The sequence below is a fragment of the Vulpes lagopus genome, chromosome 20 (assembly GCF_018345385.1).
Source record: "Vulpes lagopus strain Blue_001 chromosome 20, ASM1834538v1, whole genome shotgun sequence".
NCBI classification, from domain to species: Eukaryota; Metazoa; Chordata; class Mammalia; order Carnivora; family Canidae; genus Vulpes; species Vulpes lagopus.
Genome location: NC_054843.1, coordinates 6,286,713 through 6,309,365, shown reverse-complemented (window position 1 = coordinate 6,309,365; position 22,653 = coordinate 6,286,713). Strand labels below are relative to the sequence as shown.

The 22,653-nt window shown below is 50.4% G+C and overlaps 1 protein-coding gene across 2 annotated transcripts; it reads left to right on the top strand.

The window, feature by feature from the left end:
• The first annotated feature begins 740 nt into the window (after window positions 1-740).
• ETS2 (ETS proto-oncogene 2, transcription factor) lies at window positions 741-22,003 on the top strand. Of its 2 annotated transcripts, none has more exons than XM_041735068.1 (10): window positions 741-1,002; window positions 5,979-6,050; window positions 8,500-8,611; window positions 10,135-10,254; window positions 10,588-10,788; window positions 12,567-12,650; window positions 13,722-13,940; window positions 14,597-14,860; window positions 17,524-17,642; window positions 18,482-22,003. In XM_041735068.1, exons 2-10 carry the CDS (start codon window positions 5,979-5,981, stop codon window positions 18,695-18,697), a joined length of 1,407 nt encoding a protein of 468 aa, XP_041591002.1. In that variant the 5' UTR covers window positions 741-1,002; the 3' UTR covers window positions 18,698-22,003. The 2 variants fall into 2 exon arrangements, with proteins under 2 accessions (XP_041591002.1, XP_041591000.1); XM_041735066.1 differs by lacking the exon at window positions 741-1,002 and adding an exon at window positions 2,077-2,350.
• The last annotated feature ends 650 nt before the right edge of the window (window positions 22,004-22,653 follow it).

Sequence of the window (22,653 nt, the reverse complement as noted above, 5' to 3'; positions counted from 1 at the left end):
CCTGGAGCATCCCCGGCGGCGGAGCGGAGCTCGGTTTCCCTGCAGGCGCCGCTCAACTCTAGGGGGCGCCCCTCACACGAAGCCGGGGCCGGGGGCGTCCCGGAGCGGGGCGGGCTCCGCGGCCCAGCCGAGGGCCTCGATTCGGACCTTTCTGCATCGCAGACGCGTTTTGGAGACTTCGTGATAGGAGATCCAGGGGCCGGGCCGGAGGGAGCCCCTTGTCACCCAAGCCCCGCGGCCGCTCGGTGCCCCCACCCCGCTCCTGCCCGGGTCCAGGGGCGCCTTTGGGGTGAAGGCCTCGGGCCGGGGGGGGTGGGGGGGACCGAACCCTCCGAGGGGAGGCCCCGCGGTCCCAGAGCCGCAGGCGAGGCCGCAGCCAGGTGACAGCGGGCGCCCCGCGCCGTCCGGGCAGGAGGGAGCCGGCCCCGCCCCGCGCCCCTCCCCTCGCGTCCTCGCCCCTCCCTCCCCCGCGCCGCTGCCCGCCCCCCCTCCTCCTCCTCCGTCCCTCCGCTCCCCTCCCCTCCCCCTCCCTCCTCCTCCTCCTCCGTCCCTCCCCTCCCCTCCCCTCCCCTCCCCCCTCCCTCCTCCTCCTCCGACCCTCCCCTCCGCTCCCCTCCCCTCCCCTCCCCCCTCCCCCCTCCCTCCTCCTCCCGTCTCCGCCCCTCCCGCTCTCCTCCCCTCCCCCTCGCCCCTCCTCCCCTCCCCTCTGTCGTCTTTCCTCCCTCCTCTCCTCCCCCGGCCCTGAAGAGCGCGCGGCGGAGGGGACCGGCCGGTTACTTCCTCCGGCGGCGGCACGGAGCGCGGTGCGGCCCGGTCCTCCAGCCCCGGAGCCGCCCGCCTCGCCCGGCCAGCGTCCCCGCTCCCGACCCCCGACCCCGACCCCCGCCGGCTGCCCGCGCCCCGCGCCCCGCGCCCGGACCCCCCCCCGCCGCCCTCGCTCGCGTCCGACGCGCCCCGCGGAGCCCGGCCCCGAGAGCCGCCGGCCCTGCCCGAAGCGGCGCGGTAAGAGCTGGGCCCCGGGCGGGGGGGGCGGGAGGGCGCCCTCGGCGGGGCTCCGCTCCCGGGGACCCAGACCCCCGGGCGGCGGACGTGGGCAGCCCCGAGGTCCGGATCCCGGGGCACAGCCGGGGCCGCGGCGGGGCGGCGACTGCTCGTCCGGGGGCCCGGCTCGGAGGCGGGAGGTTGGGGGGCGGGGGTCGGGGCGGTGATGCGCTGGGGGGGGGGGTCGGGGCGGTGATGCGCGGGGGTCCGGGCGGTGATGCGCGGGGGTCCCGGGCGGTGATGCGCTGGGGGGGGATCCGGGCGGTGATGCGCGGGGGGGTCCCGGGCGGTGATGCGCTGGGGGGGGGTCCGGGCGGTGATGCGCTGGGGGGGGGTCCGGGCGGTGATGCGCGGGGGTCCGGGCGGTGATGCGCGGGGGTCCGGGCGGTGATGCGCTGCGGGGGGTCCTGGGCGGTGACGCGCTGGGGGGGGGTCCGGGCGGTGATGCGCGGGGGTCCCGGGCGGTGATGCGCTGGGGGGGGTCCGGGCGGTGATGCGCTGGGGGGGGGTCCGGGCGGTGATGCGCCGGGGGGGGGTCCGGGCGGTGATGCGCGGGGGTCCCGGGCGGTGATGCGCTGGGGGGGGTCCTGGGCGGTGATGCGCTGGGGGGGGTCCGGGCGGTGATGCGCCGGGGGGGGGTCCGGGCGGTGATGCGCGGGGGTCCCGGGCGGTGATGCGCTGGGGGGGGGTCCTGGGCGGTGATGCGCTGGAGGGTGTCCGGGCGGTGATGCGCCGGGGGGGGGTCCGGGCGGTGATGCGCGGGGGTCCCGGGCGGTGATGCGCTGCGGGGGGTCCCGGGCGGTGTTGCGCTGGGAGGGGGGGTCCGGGCGATGATGCGCCGGGGGGGGGGCGGTCCGGGCGGTGATGCGCGGGGGTCCCGGGCGGTGATGCGCTGGGAGGGGGGGTCCAGGCGGTGATGCGCCGGGGGGGGGGGTCCGGGCGGTGATGCGCGGGAGGGGGGCGGGGGATGCCCGGGCGGTGATGCGCGGGGGGACCCGGCGGTGATGCGCGGGGTGGGGGTGGGGGTGGGGGTCCGGGCGGTGATGCGCGGAGCCGGCCGCGAACTTGGGCCGCGGCCCCGGGTGGCCGAGGGGACCGGCGGGGCGCGCCCGCCTGTTCCACTCGCTTTTGTTCCTAAAAGGCAGTGCGGGTTTGGGGGGCTCCATCCAGAGGGCGCCCCGCGCGCCCGGCTTTGCGGTGACTTACCGGAGCGCGCGGGCAGCGCAGGGTGCGGGCGGGGGGGGGTGCGCCTGGAGCACCTGGAGCACCTGGAACACCTGGAGGCCGCGGCTCCCCCGCTACGTACCAGGTCCCCGGTCACCTGCTCGGCCACCCCGGGCCCTGGCGGGGGGAGGGGGGCAGCGGGCGAGGGCGAGACCCCCAGGGCGCCCCGGGGCTCCTGGATGGGGGCGCTGGGGCCGCGAGTCGAGCGTGGGAGCCTGTCGGAAATGCGGGTGTGGGTGCGCGGAGCTGCCTTTATTCTCGCCTTCTTAAAGGATTTTGAATGAAAGGTTAACGTGTGCACGTCTGTGGGTTTTTTTGGTTTGGGTTTGATTTTCGGTTTCTTTTGGGGGGGGTTGTGCGTGTGTGTGTGTGTGTGTGTGTGCGTGTGTGTGTTTAAGCCCAGGAGACTTAAGATACTGGCCTCTATTCAGTTGCAGGGTAGCTTAAACTGGTAGAGACGAGCTACTTATTTAGAAAGTAAAGAAGTGAGCAGTCCCCTTTGGAGATAGAGGTGATTCATTTTAATTCACCAGCAGGAGATTGTGCTGGTCCTGGGTAATGGAAGTGCCTGTGCACTGTCTGTCCACACCACCCCCAATCGCGGAGATAAATCTCCAAGTTAAGGTTTATTAAAATTCTGAGTGATATCACAGTACAGTAAATGTTAGCACTGTGGGCCCTGCAGGGAAATATTCACTCATTTCTGAGGTTAGTCATTGCTCTCTCTAAACTGATAACTTTCCAAAGAAAGAGCAAACCAACCTTCCAAAGGTAGCAAATGGCTTCGTCTTTTGGCTTTTGTTTTTCGAATTTACCCAACTCTAAACCTGAGCTCCGATCGCTCACATAAATGATCACTCCCTTCCAGGAAAGGTACGGTTGTTAGGCAAGTTCTCTTTGTTTTAAAATTTTACTGTTCCCAGCTCACACATTTCTGCCATGTTTTCTTTCCTTTTTTTGTTGTTGTTCAAAAGCTGCAATCAGTAGAGCAACCCGCGAGGACTTGAATTTAAAATTAATTTGGGTAGAGAAACTTGACCTGTCTGCCACCTTAACAAGCTTTGTTGAATAAAATAAGTGAACTTCAATTTCGTTAGTTACGTGTCTGCCTGAAACCATTGGAGGAGCACTTTGATTCCACATGGTTTTTACAAAACAAATTAAAAGCTGGACAACAAAAGAATTCTATTCTGTGGCTAGTAATTAGAGCTCTTTATGTGGGAGTGGTAGACTGCCTTTTCTCCTGCTATTTGTACCCAAAAAACCAGGCAAGCTTTATCCAGTACCTTCCATACCAATTCGCTCTGTCCATTTCTTTGAGGCTGAAAAAAATGTCCAATAAATTCAGCAAGGTTATCTGCAAACCAGACTTAGAAAAAGAGCTGGCCTAGTGGGCTCAGGAGGGACCACTGGTAGCTGTTAAGATGTCTTTATCATTTGGGTTTTCTATTTAGGGTTTGTTGATTTAATCAGCAGGTAACAGGATTTAGTTCGTAAAGCTCAGAGTTAGGAAGCACGTCCCATGGTTAAAGAGTAGAGAGCAGGGCCGTGGTCTAAGAATATTTGTATGCACTCCCTCCACTCCATAGTGATATGGTGGGAGAAGACCCATGCCTCATCATCCCATTACTCCCCGTGAAGGACATCCCCTGGGATTGATCTGCACTGTGGCCCCCTTAGTAGCTCTGCAGGAGCTGTGTGATCCTGGGCAAGTCATGAGAGGTCTCTGGGCCTCCACTGCCTGGTAAGAGGCAACATCGCCGAAAAATGTTACACCTGTGTCTCAGAAAAGTCAGGAAGAGTCAGTGAAGTGGGAATGTGGGGTCGCCCAGCTTGGGCTTAGCTCTTGTCAGGAGGACTCTGTCCCACTGGGATCATTAGTAGTGAATATTGGTTCCTGAGTGCATGTGGATGGCATGATCCACCAAGTGGAGATTCTGAGCCAGGGTGGCCACTTTGGAAGCAGGACAATCCTTTCTCTACTCCCATCTCACCCCATAGGACTATTAATTTATTTTCAGTGTTTTCCAGCCTCCGTTGGCCACCATGATAATTACTCGTACTCTGAGGGTTTTAACAACCTTCCCCAGCGCCTCTTGCTTGCTCTGCGGCGTAGACTCTCCTCCCACGCTGCATCTCTAGCCAGGGGTGTGTGTGTGTGTGTAGTAGTAGTAGTTGGGAGGTCTGGTTTAGCCATAACGTTGATCATAAAGAGAAAACAAAGTACAAACTCGAAGTAGTCACGGGGAAATGGCCTACTTGCCACCTCCAGTAAGCGCTGTCAATTGCACAATGTTTTAATTGCTCGAAATTTCTGGTTGTAACAGGTGGCAGCACCCAGGGGAGATCATGGGGGAGGACAATTAGGGGGACCCCGTAAAGCTTCCTCTAGACCTTCATTCAGTTCCAAAGCCAGGAAGCTGGAGTTGGGGGGTGGGGGACACGGGGCGAGGCTTGCCCCATGGGTAAAGGTTACTATTATTGACGCTAACCCAGCCCCTTCGAAAAATGAGTTTTAGTTTTAGTTGCTCTATATTTTTATATGCCACTCTGGTGGCGTTATCTTGGTACCTTTCTTCCATATTAATATAGAACTTACCCACCCAGCCACATGTTAGGGCTCCAAGTTAAGTTTTCAGCGTACAGCACTGTCCACTTGCAAGCCACAGAAGTAACTATAAAATTTCCAAGAGCCCATTAGATATGGTAAAGTAAGTGAAGTTAATTGCAATATATTTCAATTAACTGAATACATTCAGAATACTACATTAACATGCAGTAAATAGAAAGTCTCGTTACTGAGATACTTTTTTTCTACCAAATCTTTGAAATCTTGTGGCTTTTACATGCGGAGCTCCTCTCAGCGCATCCTAGCCGTGGGCCTAGCCACAGGAGGCTGGTGGCTACCACGCTGGTCAGCTCAGGTCTGTGTAGTATAGGCCTATACTGAGCAAGTGAGACCGATCCGTGATCGGCATTACTTCCCCCTCGAGGAGACGCACAGCTGAGCAACACACACGTCGGACACATCTGGTGTGCAGTGAACACAGGAGGATCTGGGACAATGCAGGGGGTTTGGTCTGAAGCAGTGGTTCTGGGAACCTTTTATGTCCTTCCTGGGAATGTTTCCTCACAGCTTAGGGAGGGTTTAGGGCCTCGAAGGCTCTTTCCAGCATGCTGACCCGGAGCTGGATATCTGGATCCACCAGGAGTTCCAGGTTGAGCTGACTGCCTCCCCTCCTCGCTTTTCCCCAGCAGACGGGAGTGGCCTGTGCCTTCCTGGCACCCGCCACCCGCACTGAGGTCCTGCGCTCTGAGCAGACCGTGGACATGACAGTGAAAAGCAGCTCGGCCCACTTCTGTCATGGAAAGATGGGGTCCTCCTTGCTCAGCCCCCCTAGCCTGGCTCCCTTGGGAGGCCCCGACCAGCCAGCCAGAAAGTGAATTTATGTGTGTGCTTCATATCTAAGTGGAATTCAGTAGAGAATCAGCATGATTATTTAATTACTTGAATAGCATGCCCTTTGCAAGCTGGGCCTTTTGAGTAAGAACTGGCATTCAGTTTTGAATGACCTGTCTTGCTGTAGAACTTGACAGACTCCACCAGAATTAGGGTTGACGCAGCCAGTACTTCTTAAAAATGTGCATGCTTTGCTGCCCCCGTGACTCTTTCTTTATGTCTTTTCCTTTTTCTTTCTTTTTTTTTTTTAAAGATGAATGACTTTGGAATCAAGAACATGGACCAGGTGGCCCCTGTATCTAACAGTTACAGAGGGACACTCAAGGTAAGTGAGCAAGTCTTAACCAAAATGTTTTTTTAAAATATCGGAAAACTCCATCTCTGGGAGAAAAAAATAATATGCTAGGTCCTAAAAGATTGGCTCTAGCCCCAGCCTTTTAATTTACGGGCTGTGTGACTCTGGATTGTTTGCTTAATCTCTCTGGGCCTCGGTTTTCTAGTCTATAAAATGGGTCTCCTGATGCTCGTTCTACTTGTCTTCCAAGATATGAAACCATTTAATTTGCAGATGGTGAGGCCTTTGTGGTTTTATTTCTGAGACTTCTAGCAGGTGAAAAATCCTATGATTCTCCGTAGGGCAGAGCTGGAGAAGCTGTCTCTCTCCTGCTCACTCGTGAGTTTCCCCAGGGGCGAGGGGTTGGTTCTTAAAGAACTAGAAAGAAAAGAGCTGAGAGGAAGAAGACCAGCCCCACTGTGAAGGCTTCTTCCTTCAGAAGAGGCAGTGACCCCAGGGCTGCAGGCAGCCTGTCCTCACTGCCACAGAGAACCAGTAAACCAGTGTGCCTATTGGCATAAACCAAAGCACAGATGAAAGATAAGGGAACCTTTTCTGGTGCATAATAACCAAATCTCATGTAGCTTCTGTCTCAGTCCTTTTGGGAATGTTCTTGAGTAGCACAAACAGATCATTTCCCATTGGCCTTCTCCAAATGTGACAGCGAGATTTGATTGTTTTCTTAGCATCATGTAGTAAACGGGTTTTGGAGCAGTGATTTTAGACTGGTCCCCTCCAAGCTCTTACACTGATGTATCCCAGGCGTGTTATATTTTCCTTCGTTAAGTCCTTTTGAGGTTGTTTGTCTGGGAGAGCCCAAGGAGCCAAAAATGGGCACAGGCTCCTCTAGAGTGTCACGAAGGTCACGAAACTTCAAGCCAGCGAGTTTTCTGGTTTGATTTGGTCAGATGTTTTCAGCATGGCACAAACTGTACAAGAAATTGTGGTATTGAGTTTGTAACCACACCCCTGGAAAGAGAAATTCTTCCTTCTATAAGTTAAAAAGAACTTGATGATGCCCATGTGATTTCTGGGTTTGGAGAAGAAACAGCCGTTGCTGAAATTGATGTGTTGAAATACTCAGTGCGAATTTGTATTGTCTTTTGGCTTCCTGATTTTATAAAAAGAACTTCCAGTCAGGAAAGGAGAGGCATTTCTTGGTCACCTGGGGAAACGCTGGTGGGAATTTAAAAAATCAATTGGCTGTTTCACCAAAATTATCCCTGAAGTTAGTTTATAAATCTGGATGTGGATTTCGAACTTGATTGTTTTTTCCCTTAAGGTTTTGGCTGTCGAGCATTATTGTCTTGGGCCTCGGTCGGGGAGGAGGAGGGGGGTGCTGGGCTTCAACATCATTGGGACATGATTGTCTTGAGTGTTTTCGGCTGAGTTCCAACTTGTGCTGCTTGCCTTCTTACGTAATGCGTCATTCATTGTTCTGCATTTCTAAGAAGAAAGCACACAAACCGATTTTATTTGTAAATGTGTTGCACATTTTTTTTTAATTGATGACTCAACAGACGGGTCATGTATTACACATAACATGGGCTTTCCAGTGTATGTTGGAAAAATATACCCATCTTTTACGTTGTTCCTCAGCAAGTCAGGCAGCGATGAATCAAGACTTCATCTGTTACTTATAAACAGGTCTTACACTTAAAGGCTATCTTTTCTTTCATAAATTTTAGATGAGATCAACATACTGTGGGGCTTATCTTTCCCTGTGTCCCTGTCCACTTGGTCCCCCTAAGCTGTAAAGACTTTAACTTGAAACTTTTTTTTTTTCCTTTAGAAATCTTTCCCCTTAGTTAATGATGGGGAGCCAGGGGTCTTTTCAACACCTTTACTTTTATAAAATTAAACCATGAGGAATGTTTTACGGTCTTCTGAACCTTTGGAATTGGTGAGGGGGGGAAAAAAATCTAGTTTAAATTAAAGCATGCCACGGTTAAACAAAAATAAATGCTTCCACAAATAATTTATCTCACTGTTTTCCAAATCTCACTCACTCGTCTGCCTCTGCTTTAACTGCAATGAGCTAAAACTGTCCTGCTGAGGGTCTGACTCAGTTTCCCTCTGATGTGGCTGAGGGGCCGGGTGTTTGGACCAGGTGGTCTCTAAGTCCCACGCAGCACTGTTGTTCCAAACTCTGTTATTTTTAGGTTTGTTTACTTATTTTATTAATTGAAATTCATTAGGCCATTCAAAATAAATTTCCAGTCCTTCCGACTCCGTGAGGTCAATGCAATGATCCAGAGTAAAATTTGGACTGTGTAGACGTCTGGTCAGAGCACTGACTGGTCAGTTCCTTTGATGGCTTTATATTCGCCAGTTTCATCAGGGTGCATAAGTAAGATCGCCCATGGACGACCCCTTTTAAAACAGGTAATTAAATGAGTTTAAAGATTAATTTCAGTTTCCTCCTCCATCTGTTTTGCAGCGCCAGCCAGCTTTTGACACCTTTGATGGGTCCCTGTTTGCTATTTTCCCTTCTCTAAATGAAGAGCAAACACTGCAAGAAGTGCCGACAGGCTTGGATTCAATTTCTCATGGTAATTTGTTACTCAGACTTGACAAACTGTGCATGGTTTCCGGTAGTTCAGTTAATAAAAAGATGACAGTTGGTAAAGCGACAAAGGTTGGTGTCTTGAATCTTTGGTATGAAAAGTCGGATGGTGGCTCTGGGCCTGGGAGGAGACAGTTGCCCTTCTTTATGAGCCTGTTGGTTCTAATGTCATCTGCTGCCAGACGCACCCTGGTGAGAGCAAATGCCTTGCTGGTAGCAAACTGCAGGGGAGCCCCTGAGATTTTCAGTGGGATGTTTTCATCACTGTAGCAAGCCGGGGCTCCATCTCCTAGGGGGACCTGCAAAGCAGACCATTAAAGTGCACTCCAGCTTCTCATTCTGGGGTCTTATCATCTGTTAGATCATCCCCCCCTGGAGTCTTGGGGCAACAAATTATACTTGCTAATATTTGCCCATCTGCATTTACTTTTGTAGGTTTTTTTTTTTTTAAGATTTTATTTATTTATTCATGAGAGAGACAGAGGCAGAGACACAGGCAGAGGGAGAAGCAGACTCCCTGCAGGGAGCTTGATGTGGGATCAAGCACCCCAGGATCACGACCTGAGCCAAATGCAGATGCTCAACCACTGAGCCACCTGGGCGTCCTACGTCTGTAGTTCTTAATGTTGTTGTTTATTATTTTTTAAAGGTATAGCAGTCAGATAATGCCTGCACAATTACTGTGATAGTGTTATTACTTGGAAACATTCCAGAGATTACTTTGTCATACGAAGTAGGTGCTAGAAGATATAGCCCCGAAAACTAATTAAAACACATGCTTGCATAAGCATGCCATCACGTGCCAATCATTTATCATTCTTGAAATTGCTGAGCAAATCCAGAGAAGATTGTTTTTCATTAAAAATTGCAGGTGTGGGGATCCCTGGGTGGCTCAGCGGTTTAGCGCCTGCCTTTGGCCCAGGGTGTGATCCTGGAGTCCTGGAATCGAGTCCCATGTTGGGCTCCCTGCATGGAGCCTGCTTCTCCCTCTGCCTCTGTCTCTGCCTCTCTCTCTCTCTGTGTGCCTCTCATGAATAAATAAATAATCTAAAAATAATAATAATTCCCTTTCCTTAAAAAAAAAATTGCAGGTGTGTCAGAAGTCCCTTTGCCCGCTACTTAGTGTAATGGAAGTCACTTAGGGTGCATTTGCATCCCTTAAAACTTTTGACCAAAGCCACGTACTTTCTTTCGTTGTCTAAAGATGTTAAAGGAGATTTAGATAGAAATTTCAGCTAAGGGGGATTGTTTTATGAAGTTCTGCAAAATGATTTGCGAAATAAAATAAAGCTTGAGTTTTATTTTAGATGTTTTTTTTAAGACAATAATATTTTTTTCAATTCCTGTCCCCTCCCTCAAATTTTTGTTAATATTTATACTCCTTTAAGGAATTACGTCAAGGTTTGAGACTACAGTTGTTCTTGCTGAGAACTACGATTTCTCCCCTAAATTCTCTCTCTGGTATTCCCAGCTTGAAGTCCTCATGTCCCCATGGGTTTCTTTTTCTAGACTCAACCAACTGTGAATTGCCTCTGTTAACTCCGTGCAGCAAGGCTGTAATGAGTCAAGCCTTAAAAGCTACCTTCAGCGGCTTCAAGAAGGAGCAGCGCCGCCTTGGCATCCCAAAGAGTAAGTGCCAGTTTTTCGAGTCCTTTCTCTGAGTCTATGTTGTACTAGAACAACAACTCTTACCACAGTTGCTTGAGATGACTTTTTTTTTCAGCTTTGTTTAGGGCATCTTGCAGGGTGGCAGGGATGCAGTTAACCTGAGCCACTTTTTATTCTGACCCAGTTAACCGAATGCTTAATTCATCACGATTAGTGTCTTAGAATTTAGCTGGGTGGCTTGCTCCGTGGGTGGGTCTCTGGTACGCATCTGGATCAGGAGTGATTCTGGTCTCCTTGTCTCCCTCCACATTTTCTCCCTCTGTGTGTTCTGACTTTTTCTTCCCTCCCCTGCAGACCCCTGGCTGTGGACCGAGCAGCAGGTGTGCCAGTGGCTTCTCTGGGCCACCAACGAGTTCAGCCTGGTGAACGTGAACCTCCAGAGGTTCGGCATGAACGGCCAGGTGTTGTGTAACCTGGGCAAGGAGCGTTTTCTGGAGCTGGCACCTGATTTTGTGGGCGACATTCTCTGGGAGCATCTGGAGCAGATGATCAAAGGTTCAGCTGAGTGACTGACTGGGCTCCTCCCCCTTGGGGAAAGCCATGGTGGGGGGAGAGTGACGGGGGGATCAGTGCTCTGTGATCGTACAGTCAGGGTTTCAAATAATGTAGAGTAAATTGCTTGAAAATGCCACCAGAGTGAGTCAAATAGTGGCAGTGATTATGGGTTTTTTAATCCACAGAAGTGTGTGTATGTGTGTGTGTGTGTGTGTGTGTGTAGCATCAAGTATAGCCACAAGGCAGTAACCTTAGTCACTCACTTGTTGACGGTGGTCAGATGGCATGTGTCAGAGGAGTGCGTGTCGGCTCAGATATGGAGGCCAGCAAGAAGTCATCCCGTGTTTTGTGGCTCACCTTATCGAACCCAGAGAAGTAAGTCAGCCTCAATGAAAGGGAGCCTTTATTCAAACTCCGTGAATTAAAAAAAAAAAAAAAAAAAAAACTCCGTGAATTTTACAGTAAATTTTCCTGAGACCAAAAGGAATCTGACAACACAAATTTCTTTGGGTTTTAGGTATTTAAACAAACGCAGAAGTAATTGACACATATTTATACACTGACACATTATACAGAAACTGGCCACGGAACAAAAGCGCTCTCATCGTATAGAAAGTCTTGGTGTAAGCCTTAGGAGAGTATCGAGAGCAATGTTAAAAATGCATCTAGAGGGATCCCTGGGTGGTGCAGCGGTTTGGCGCCTGCCTTTGGCCCAGGGCGCGATCCTGGAGACCCAGGATTGAATCCCACATCGGGCTCCCGCTGCATGGAGCCTGCCTCCCTCTGCCTGTGTCTCTGCCTCTCTCTCTCTCTCTCTCTGTGTGACTATCATAAATAAATAAAAAAAAAAATTAAAAAAAAATGCATCCAGAAAGAAAAAAATAATTTCTAGTGAGGGACTAGGTTGAAAATATAAGACAATTAGTGCATTGGTGGAGTTCAGGGCCGTAGTCCTTGTTCACTTGATTTTAAACCCTGAGTTTCAACACCTTTTACAGACTCAGAATCTTTAAAAGACCTGAGAAGGCTTCAATCCCCTTCTCTTTTCAGCTGTGGCTTTTGGGGCCCACGGAAACTTATTTTTGGAGACTCCCAAATTCTCCCTGAACTTGGACAAGTCTGATTTGACAAGTTTCTGATGGGTCTGTTCCCTGGCAGGTTGGGCCCGTTTTGCCATTATTCTGGGCATAGGTCTGTGGACCAGGATGTGTGGGTGTGTGTGGTTCCGTGTGTTTGTGGGAAGTCAGCACACACAGAGGATGCTAATAATTTTTCCATTTCCAAGGTCTGGGGCACTGTGGTCCCCCCTTGATAGCCCCACAGCTCTGTAGGGTGTGAAGCCACGAACCCTTGTATCTGGCAGGAACTGGATCTGCTTTACTAACCTCCTGTACTCCCAGCCCCTGGGACAGGTGGCGCTTCATAAATATTTAACTACCTATTGATGGCATGGATGAATTAAATTCACACTCTAGATATTTAAGATTATGCAGTAGAACATTTCACGTGGCCAGTGACAGCATTCATTTTGGAAAACGTCCTCTGGCTATTAAAAATTCATTGCCGTCTCTAGTGTTTGAAACAGACCAAATTAAAAAAAAAAAAAAAAAAAACAGACCAAATGACACCGAATACCATCAGTTTAAATGTGAAGCGTAAATGCATTCAGGTTTCCTAAAATAACCAGACAGCAGTCATTTAGAAATACACTTTTTTCTTTTTCTGTGCGTAGTTTTAACCTTGATTTGTAATCCTACCTCTCCCGTCTGTTTTTTCAGAAAACCAAGAAAAGACGGAAGATCAGTATGAAGAAAATTCACACCTCAACTCAGTCCCTCATTGGATTAATAGCAATTCACTAGGTCAGTCCAATCAGTTCTGCCCTGAAGACCTTGCTTTTAGCTTTTCCTATTAAATTTGGGCTCCTAACCGCCTCCCCCAAATAAGTAAAATAAAAATAAATTTGGGCTCCCTAGCAGAAGGTCTGAAGGCACGGTCTAGGCCTGTGCTGTCCCGTGGGGTGGCCACACGTGGCTGCTGAGCTGCTGGAAATGTGGCTGGTCCACACCGAGACGTGGGATAAGAATACAATGGCTCTGAAAGGCTCAGTGGAACGAAGAATGTAAAATGCCTCCTTAATAATTTTTAAGAGATTGATTACATGTAAAATGATCATTGATGACACTGAGTCAGGTAAAATATTAAAATATTATAATTAATTTTCACCTGTTTCTGTCTACCTTGTTCCTACGGCTATTAGGAAATTTAACGTGGCCTGCGTGGCTGGCGTTGTCTTTGCACTGGCCAGTGCTCTCTAAGGCAGTTCCCGGAGCACGGGGCGGAGCGAAGTGAGCATCTGATGGCTGTGGTCAGAGCTCGAAGAATAGATAAGAGGTGCCAGGCACAGGAAGCATGTAGAAAGCAATTCTAAATTTGCTCTGATCTTTGGAGCTTAAAGAAGTGGCATGGAATTCGGGCCTTCTGGTCACTGACACTGATGAGTGTAGGCTCTGGGCGGCCCCCCTCGCCAGCAGAGGGAGGGGATGTTCCCCTACAAGTCACATACTAGGTAGCAGATCACTCAGGCTCTCCGAGCCTCACTTCCCCTGGAAGTGAAAGAGCCTCTGCCCCTGAGAGTCACATAAAGCGTTTGATGCACTAGAGCAGGAGAAAAGTTAACCTCAAGGAGGGTCACATCTTGGTCCAGAGGCAGCAGGCGCGTTGGGGAAGGGCTTGTGTGCTGACAGCATGAATGGCCTGAGAAGGGGAGCTAGGAGAGGAGCCACCTGCCGAAGCCTCCTTTCCACCGCGGTCTCGGGGAGGGTTAGACCCTACAGAACCGGTTGCATTTGATTCGGCTCAAGGGCATGGAGGGTCTCCGGTGACCCTGTCACTCCACCTAATAGCTCTGCCTTCCGACTGTCCCATCCCAGGCTTTGGTGTGGAACAAGCAACGTACGGGGTGCAGACGCAGAATTACCCTAAAGGCGGCCTCCTGGACGTGTGTGCACCCTCGGCACCCGGCGCGCTCGGCTCTGAGCAGGAGTTCCAGATGCTCTCCAAGTCCCGGCTCAGCACCGTCAGCGTCAACTACTGCCCGGTCGGCCAGGACTTCGCGAGCGGCAACTTGAACGTGCTCGCTGGCGGTTCTGGTAAGTGCGATCCCCGTGTGCCGAGGGCTCCGCGGTGTCACCACCGCGGGTGACAGGCTTGCTCAGCACCCATCGACTCCCTCCGGGTCGCAAGCTCCGGGCCCGACTGTACGGGTATGGAGTAAACGATACATGGCCCCTGCTCGCGGCTGGATCCCTCCACCCAGTGGGATATTTGGGGAGACCATGCAGAAACAGGACATTCCTGCAGTCAGAAGCATCCCCCCGCCCCCCAGCCAAGAGGCAACCACTGGCTTGATTTTTGTCATTATAGGTTAGTTTTTCCTGTCCTGGAGCTTGATAGAAATGGAACCATAGCATTATGCTTTCTTTTGTGTTTGTCATTTGCTCATTATGCCTGAGACCCGCCACACCGTTGGATGGGGCAGGCGGGCTTTCTTTTTTCATTGCTGTATAATATTCCATTCCGTGAGGTGCACTTGCTGCCGCTGGTGGAGGACGTGGTTGTATAGGGCGTATAAGGGACAAGTGCCCTTGAGAAGCCCGGGGCTCTGCACCAGCAGGCTGTCGGTGGGGTGGGGTGGGGGTGCCTGGCGTGAACCCCAGACCAGCCCCCGGGTCCTCACCATTCGGGAGTACTGGACAGTCCCCCGTCCCCGAGGGCTCAAGCCTTGGTGCCCGGTTGTCTTTGCCAGGGAAGCCCCGGGACCGCGACTCCCCTGAGAACGGCACGGACAGCTTCGAGAGCTCGGACTCCCTGCTGCAGTCCTGGAACAGCCAGTCGTCGCTGCTGGATGTGCAGCGAGTGCCGTCCTTCGAGAGCTTCGAGGATGACTGCAGCCAATCCCTGTGCCTCAATAAGCCGACCATGTCCTTCAAGGACTACATCCAGGAGAGGAGCGACCCGGTGGAGCAGGGCAAACCGGTTATACCTGCGGCAGTGCTGGCCGGCTTCACAGGTGAGTGTGTCACCTGGGCTGTCCCCGCCCCCTCCCCTGGGCCCCCACCGGGTTCCGCCGGGGTGTTTCTGGTTGGCGCACATTGCATCTGCGTCGTACATTTCGTGCGTGGCTGTCGTCCCAGATCAGGCAGGCTGTGTCCCTGAATTTTGCAGAGGCCAAGCTCTCAGGAGCTGTTGTGCACAGGGCTCAGTGGCATGGATGACGTCCACGGGCCGCTCCGTCACCTGGGCTGTGCTCGGCCAGCCTGCAGAGGAGGGGGCGGCGGCCGTGCAGGGGACACGGGCCTCTGGAGGCTTCGGCTCTGACTCACCCACTCCAGGAATCCCGAAGAATGTAAACTGGCCCAGGGAGGGACGTTCGAGCCAGCCTCAAATAACACAGGGACTGTTTACCTTTGCTTTTGCTGCTAAAATCCATCTTATTTTTAAGATTTGGGCGAGAGCTATTTTCGGCAAGGGACAAATATTAAGGCTGCTTTTAGAACCAAATATTTCCAGTACTTTAGCAAAAATACCAAGATTTTTTTTTAAATTGCTTCATGGGTCCTTAAATGTGTTTTTTTTTTTTCCCATATTTTGACCATATGGAGCGACTAGATTTTAAAAAGTGCCTACTTAAAATAGTAGGTTAAACTAAGAATACAGAAGCATCCATTTTTTTCCTTTTCTGTCATTCCAAACATGCACGGGAGTGGGCTTGATAAGAAAATAAACAGCTGTAGCGTTGAGGTCTTTCTCTTTTCTTTTTTTTTTTTATTTATTCAATGAATGCATTTATTTTTTTTTTGAGAGAGAGAGAGAAGTGTGCAGGCATACACCAGTGGGAGGTGGGGAGCAAAGGGGCAGAAGGAGAGAGGGAATCCGAAGCAGAATTCCTCTCTGGGCAGGGATCTCGACACAGGGCTCGATCTCACAACCCTGAGATCATGACCTGAGCCAAAATCCGGAGTCCGGCGCTCAGCCGACTGAGCCACCCAGGCGCCCCTTGGTGTTTTTCACTTTAATATTAGTTACCACTTGTTGACTCTCAGCTTTATGTGGTTAATGAGGCATATATATGGTTGGTTGTCCTTGGGACGTGTCCAGCGCAGGTGGGGGTATTAACCTGTTTTACAGATGGGACAGTTGGCTCAGGGTAGATCATGCTCCATGGTCACACCAGTAACCCAGTTACCTCTGGTCCCGGAACTCCCGTCCTTGGTGCTTTAGAGCCTTCTTGCTGGTGGCCGTTGGGTCTTGAGGAAGAGCTGTTTGATGAGTGTGTGGTCTGGGGCAAGGCACCTTGCCTCTGAGCTGGGCCTCATCTTTAAAATAGTTACAGCAATTCTCTCGTCACAAGTTGGTCGTTCTAAATATTAATCCACAAGGAGTATATGAGAAGCAAAGCATACCTCACAGAGCCGGTGAGGCCATGGAGACAACCCCAAATGTCCAAGCAGCTGTTGAGTAAACTGAGTCTTGGATTAAGCAATTTACCCACCGTCACTGGGCAGGAAGGCTGCAGCCTAGGATTCCAGGGACATGCCTCATTCTGTGGTGAAATGCCCCTTTAGCCTGTCCTGCTGGGTGGTTCTAGAAATGAACCCTGAAACTTATGACATAAGGAACAATTAAAAAGCATGAGGATTTTTTTTTTTTAAGATTTTATTTTTGGGCAGCCCTGGTGGCTCAGTGGTTTAGCGCCTGCCTTCAGCCCAGGGCGTGATCCTGGAGACCCGGGATCGAGTCCCAAGTCGGGCTCCCTGAATGGAGCCTGCTTCTCCCTCTGCCTGTGTCTCTGCCTCTCTCTCTCGCTCTCTCTCTGTGTCTCTAATAACTAAAAAATAAAGTCTTTAAAAAAAAAAAGATTTTATTTTTAAGACATCTTGACACCCAGCGTGGGGCTCGAACTCATAAGCCTGACATTGAGAGCCACGTGCTCTACAGACCCAGCCAGCCACACAGGTGCCCCCAAAATGAGGAAACTTGAATCTTCTTCCAGAAAGACCCAACTCAGCAACTGAGGGCGTAGTGCTCCCCTTTCCAGGAGTGGGAGGCAGGGAGGAAGACCCCACATTGAGGGTCTAGCCTCATGCCATTCAAGCATTCAGTGCTACCACCACACTTGGAGTTGTGCCTTCACTTGGCTCCCTGCCCAGAGTTGGGCCTCACGTTCCTCAGTGAGCCTATTTCATCAGAAGGACTAAAGCCTTGCTGTACTTTATATTTTTTATTTTTTTAAAGATTTTATTTATTTATGATAGACAGACAGAGAGAGAGAGAGAGGCAGAGACACAGGCAGAGGGAAAAGCAGGCTTCCTGCCAGGAGCCCGATGTGGGACCCGATCCCGGGTCTCCAGGATCACGCTCTGGGCCAAAGGCGGCACTAAACCGCTGAGCCACCCAGGGATCCCCATTGCCATACTTTAAATAGAAAAAAACAAACAAACAACATGTAACAGGGAAGCCTGGGTAGCTCAGCAGTTGAGCACCTGCCTTGGGCTCAAGTCATGATCCTGGGGTCCTGGGATCGAGTCCCACATCGGGCTCCCTGCAGGGAGCCTGCTTCTCCCTCTGCCTGTGTCTCTACCTCTGTGTGTGTGACTCTCATGAATAAGTAAACAAAATATTTTATTAAAAAAAAAATAAAACTGTATAACACATCTCCCCTCCTCCCCCCAGGAAGCGGACCTATTCAGCTGTGGCAGTTTCTCCTGGAATTACTCTCGGACAAATCCTGCCAGCCGTTCATCAGCTGGACCGGGGACGGATGGGAGTTCAAGCTCGCCGACCCCGATGAGGTACGGCCAGAGCCTAGGAAGTCAGTCTCGGTGCTTTAAAACCTGATTTCATCACTTTGGGCTCATAAATTCAATTCTCTGGGCACAAGGCAGGGTTCACCACTACAGCTGGGTCTAGTGTTCTGTGGGTGAACACACGGGCACCGGGCGGGCATCTGCGAGTTGCTCTCTCCTCTGATAAAAAGGCACAAGTGGTAAACTGAGGGTGTCTCCTGACCGTCCGAATATGTCGTGGGAAATTTGCTTTTTCCCACTGGTGAGGATGAGCCTCCAGCAGCCCTTGCTGGTCCTCTGGCTGGTGCAGCTCTGCCCAGCTCGGCTCAGGCCTTTGGAAACCCTGGAGGAGAAAGCAGAGGGCAGACCCTCCAGGACTGCATTCGAGAAGCCTGTGGTCCCTGGCAGCAGCAGAGGGCAAGCTGTCGCCTCCCCGACTCCCTGGGGAAGCAGAAGCATTGAGGAATGCAGAGTGTCACATGGCTCCGAACCCCACCCAGCAGCTGTTGACTGTGCTGACTGGAGCCTGAAGCCGGGAGGTGGGGGGACACAGCATTTCCCTTGTGTCAGGCCCGGCCGATGGTGAACCTTGGCTCTTGGTGCACCAGCCGGCACCGTGGGTGGGGGCCCCTCACTCTCCCACCTGTACCCACCTCCGTCCTCAGAGAAACAGCCGAGGGACTCGGTGCCCTGCACGTGGGCTAACACAGGCTGCACCCCTAGGTGCCGTGGTCTGGGGTGCTCAGGTTCTCTCGGGGCAGCGGGCGTGAGAAGCCCCATCGGGAGCAAGTCGTTCCCTTTCTCTTAATTGCACATTTGGACGCTTTCCACCCGTGTCCGTCCAGGTGGCCCGCCGGTGGGGAAAGAGGAAAAACAAGCCCAAGATGAACTACGAGAAGCTGAGCCGCGGCTTGCGCTATTACTACGACAAGAACATCATCCACAAGACGTCGGGGAAGCGCTACGTGTACCGCTTCGTGTGCGACCTCCAGAACTTGCTGGGGTTCACCCCCGAGGAACTGCACGCCATCCTGGGCGTCCAGCCGGACACGGAGGACTGAGGCCCCCCCTGCGCTGCGCCGGCAGCCCCCCGACCCACCGACTGCTCCAAGGACCCTGAAAGGCGGGATCGCACGCGTCCAGGAAAGTCCCCACGAAGCAGTGGCCTTATTTCCTCGGAAACCGCGCTTTTTCACCCAAAGCAGCATGGTTTCCTCCTTCTAAAGCCTGCTGACGGGAACACACTATTTATGATGCTCTTAGAATGGCCGAGAAGGAAGCGCTGGGAAGCCCTCCTGGCTCCGAGCAGGCTGCGCGCAGGAACCTTCAGGCCGTTGGATATTCTTCAAAGGAGCGAGCATGCCTCGGGCACACGTTTTTTTGTTGTTGTTGTTGTTTGTTGCCTTTTTTTTTTTTTTTTTTTTTTTTGCCTTTGGCAGTCAGGAATCACAAAGGCAGAAGTGGTCTCTTTGGTTCAGCCAGGCGGAGGGCGCAGGGAGACAGTCGTGCCATTTCAGAAGTTAGTTTGTATATATGACTGTAACCCTAATAATTGTTGTCGGAATCCTCTCAGAGTCCTATTTAACGAGAACTGTATATTGTAATTTAAAATAATTCTGCAAATGTATTTGAAATGAGAACGCGGACGTCCGGTGTTCACTGCGGTTTCCAAGAGCACCAGCAGCGTTTTGCAAACAGTCTGCCAGGCCAGACGAAGAAGTTGTAAAGTCTGTATTATTTACATTTGATATGCCTACAGGTATACGTCTAACAGGGTCAGTCCCTGTTTCTGTTTTGTTTTGCCCAGATTATTATCTGGCAAGGACTTTGTACATTTGGGAATTTTTATAAAAACACTTAATGTTATTATCTGGAGGCGCATCTCGCCTCTGCTTTCTCCTTAATTGTAATGTAAAAGCTATAAAGCAGTATTTTTCTTGACAAATGGCATATGTATTCCATTTCCGTGCATGCCTTTAAATCCGTTTCTACACAAAACTTATTTTATTTTTTAGTTCGACTGTGTTTCCCCAACAACTAACCTCCCCGACCAGCCATTTCCTTCCCGGGTTCCACCTCCGCGCCCCAAATTATTCTGTATGATTAAAATAAGAATGCTATTTTTGGAAATATGTGGCTCCTTTTCAGAGAGCAGGAGGGATTTATGTAGCAGCTACTTTTACTGCAGAAGTAATTCACTGGAAAAAAAATGTAATTTGTAAGAAAGCTTTATTTTTATCTGCGTCCTGCGTGAAGTTAAACATATTGTACTGGGAGCTGAAGCCTAGGGCAGGTGGGGGGCGGGAGGGTGATCTTCATGGAGAGGTCGTGAACAAAACCCGACTTGTCCTGTCCTTGCTCACCTGGCGAATCGTGGGCTGTCTGGACACGATGCTACTCCTGTATGCGCAGTACCCACAGCTCCGTGTTCTTGTTTTCGTGGATGCAGAATGCCCAGAGGCAGAGAGAGGACAAGCAAGATGGGAAAGAGAATCCACTGGAGGATTGGATGTGAGAAAAACATTTTGCTCATGATGGAGAATTTTCATGGTGGTTTCGAAGGAGCCCCCTGGGTGGGTGTGCATTTGGGATGCTTGGAAATGATCAAGTCATCCTGGTTTCAGAGCCAGACGGGCTTCACCTGCCATGTGGGAGGGCACTCGGAGCAGGGGCTGGTGTCCCTAGAGGAGAGGCCATCTGTGTAATAAGGCTGAGAAGCTGGGTGGCGGGGCCTGCTGAGAAGAGCAACCCCGGAGCTGGGGGACCAGTCGCTCAGTACCTACATGAGACCATTTCCAGGGTCTAAGCACAGGATGTTTTTCTCAAGCAGGACATGTTTATCACTCAGACATCTGTTTATAACATCAACAGACATGTGACTGGGAACATCTTGCTGCCAAAGGGAATCTTAGCCATTGGCTCATTTTATATGGGGTTGAACCACATGAAATTGCCAATATTTGACTTTTTTTATCTACAAAGTTGGCAGTTTCATGTGGTTCAACCTAATAGTTACAGAAACTAAAGCCCATTATAAACCTTTGGTGTGGTAATGAACAGACTTAAGTATAAAGATTTTGTAATCTGGCCTTTTCTTTCTCAAATAATAAAGTATTTTGTTTATATAAATGCTTCCTTGTAAGAATCCTCATTCATCCCACCCCAACAGGGAGGAGGGGAGGTAGAGTGAGGATAGTGAACCCTGATCCACTGTCCATTTAGCCAATTTTACACACAGGTCACCTAGTAAATCATGACCAAGCTACAACCAATTGTAGCTCTTCCTGAAGGAACCCCCAAAAAGTGTTCCCTTAAATCAAAAAATTCTTTAAGAAGGGATTAGAATTTTTTTTTAAAAAAGGGGGGGGGGATTAGAATAGAAAGATACAGGCACCTTGCCTTTGTTGGGGGATTGGCAGAGATAACAGAAGAGTTTATAGGATGCTTATGTGAGGAACCCCATTAGCATTCGAGCTTCAAGGACTTTCTTCAGGATGCCTGACATGGCTGAGCTGACTTACCAAGAGGTGAGAGTGATGGCCCTGGGAGATGGGTCTCAAACACACTTCAGAGTCAGTCAGGATGCCAGCAAACAGGTGGGTTATATCAGAGGTGTGCTGGAGTCCCCTCCCCACAGGCGGGTGAGAACAGGTCCCTTCCCAACTTTGTATCAGTGACATATTGGTACCTTGAATGTGATGGCGTAATAAGAGTATTTATATTTAATCCATGAAAATCAGCAGGCCCTATAAATCAGGCTTCCCTCAAGCCCCCTCAGGGAGCTGGTTCTTAAACATTTACTAGAATACCACTGGTCGTCAGTGTTCACCATATGAGAAATTAGAACACATTTTAGGGCTCAGTGGTTGAGCATCTGCCTTTGGCTCAGGCCATGATCCTGGGGTGCTGGGATCAGTCCCAGATCAGGCTCCCCATGCAGAGCCTGCTTCTCCCTCTGCCTATGTCTCTGCCTCTGTGTCTCTCATGATTAAATAAATAAAATAAAACAAATTTTAAAATACAATTCCTTTTTAAAACAACATTAACACTTTTATGAAAAATAACTTTTCCCAAAACAGTGAGTATGTAATTGCTTGACATGTTTTCAAATTTATTTGATGTCTGGTTTAAAAGAAAGGATCTAGGTTCTTCTATTTTCTTGTGTGTTTTGTCTCGTGATATATTTTGAAGGAAATCAGGCCTCACACAGCTATGTAATTGGAACAGAGGAGTATTTGGGAGATGTTTGGGATAATTGTGGATATTGTTTCATTCTACATCAAACCTGGCAAATGGAAGTTTTTTAAAGGTTCATTGCAGTTGGAATATGAAATCATATCAATAAAATTTCCTATGATTATAATAAATTTTATTGGTCTGTCTCGCACTTTGAATGGATCTTTTACCCATGTGTGACTTTGTAATATCACGCATTAGTCATTTAGAAAATATTGCTTCAAAATGTTGACCCACTTCAACATCCAATATCAGGTGATCACATTGTTACATTTATCACCAATTTCACCAGAAAAGTACTGGGAATCTATCAAGTTCACAATGGCCAGTATAAATTTTCAAAAATTCAGATTTTCATTTGAAAGCTCAAATGTTATCATTGGCAACAAAGAGTCTAAGTTGTTTTCTTTGAAGTGACAGACTCATTTCATTTACTTTTGAGGACATACCTGTCAGATACCCAAGGCTGAATAAACATGACTTGTCTGTTATTCTTGCAGATAAAAATGGTGTCCATGATAAAGTGGTTAGTTTAGCTTGCAACTCACATAAATGCACAACTGCATTTCCTGGGACAACCAAGCTGCCTTTGTGTGCAGCAATTCTTCATGTGTACCATCTATTTCCTAGAAGTTAAAAAGATGTGTATTCACTTAAAATTATTTTTCACTACTTTATCAAGGATGTTCTTAAATGGAACGGATTTGTTTATTTATTTTCCTAGGAGTACATGGTAATGAAGAAGACAATGATGGCTGGGACAGTTTAGTGCTAAGGTCCC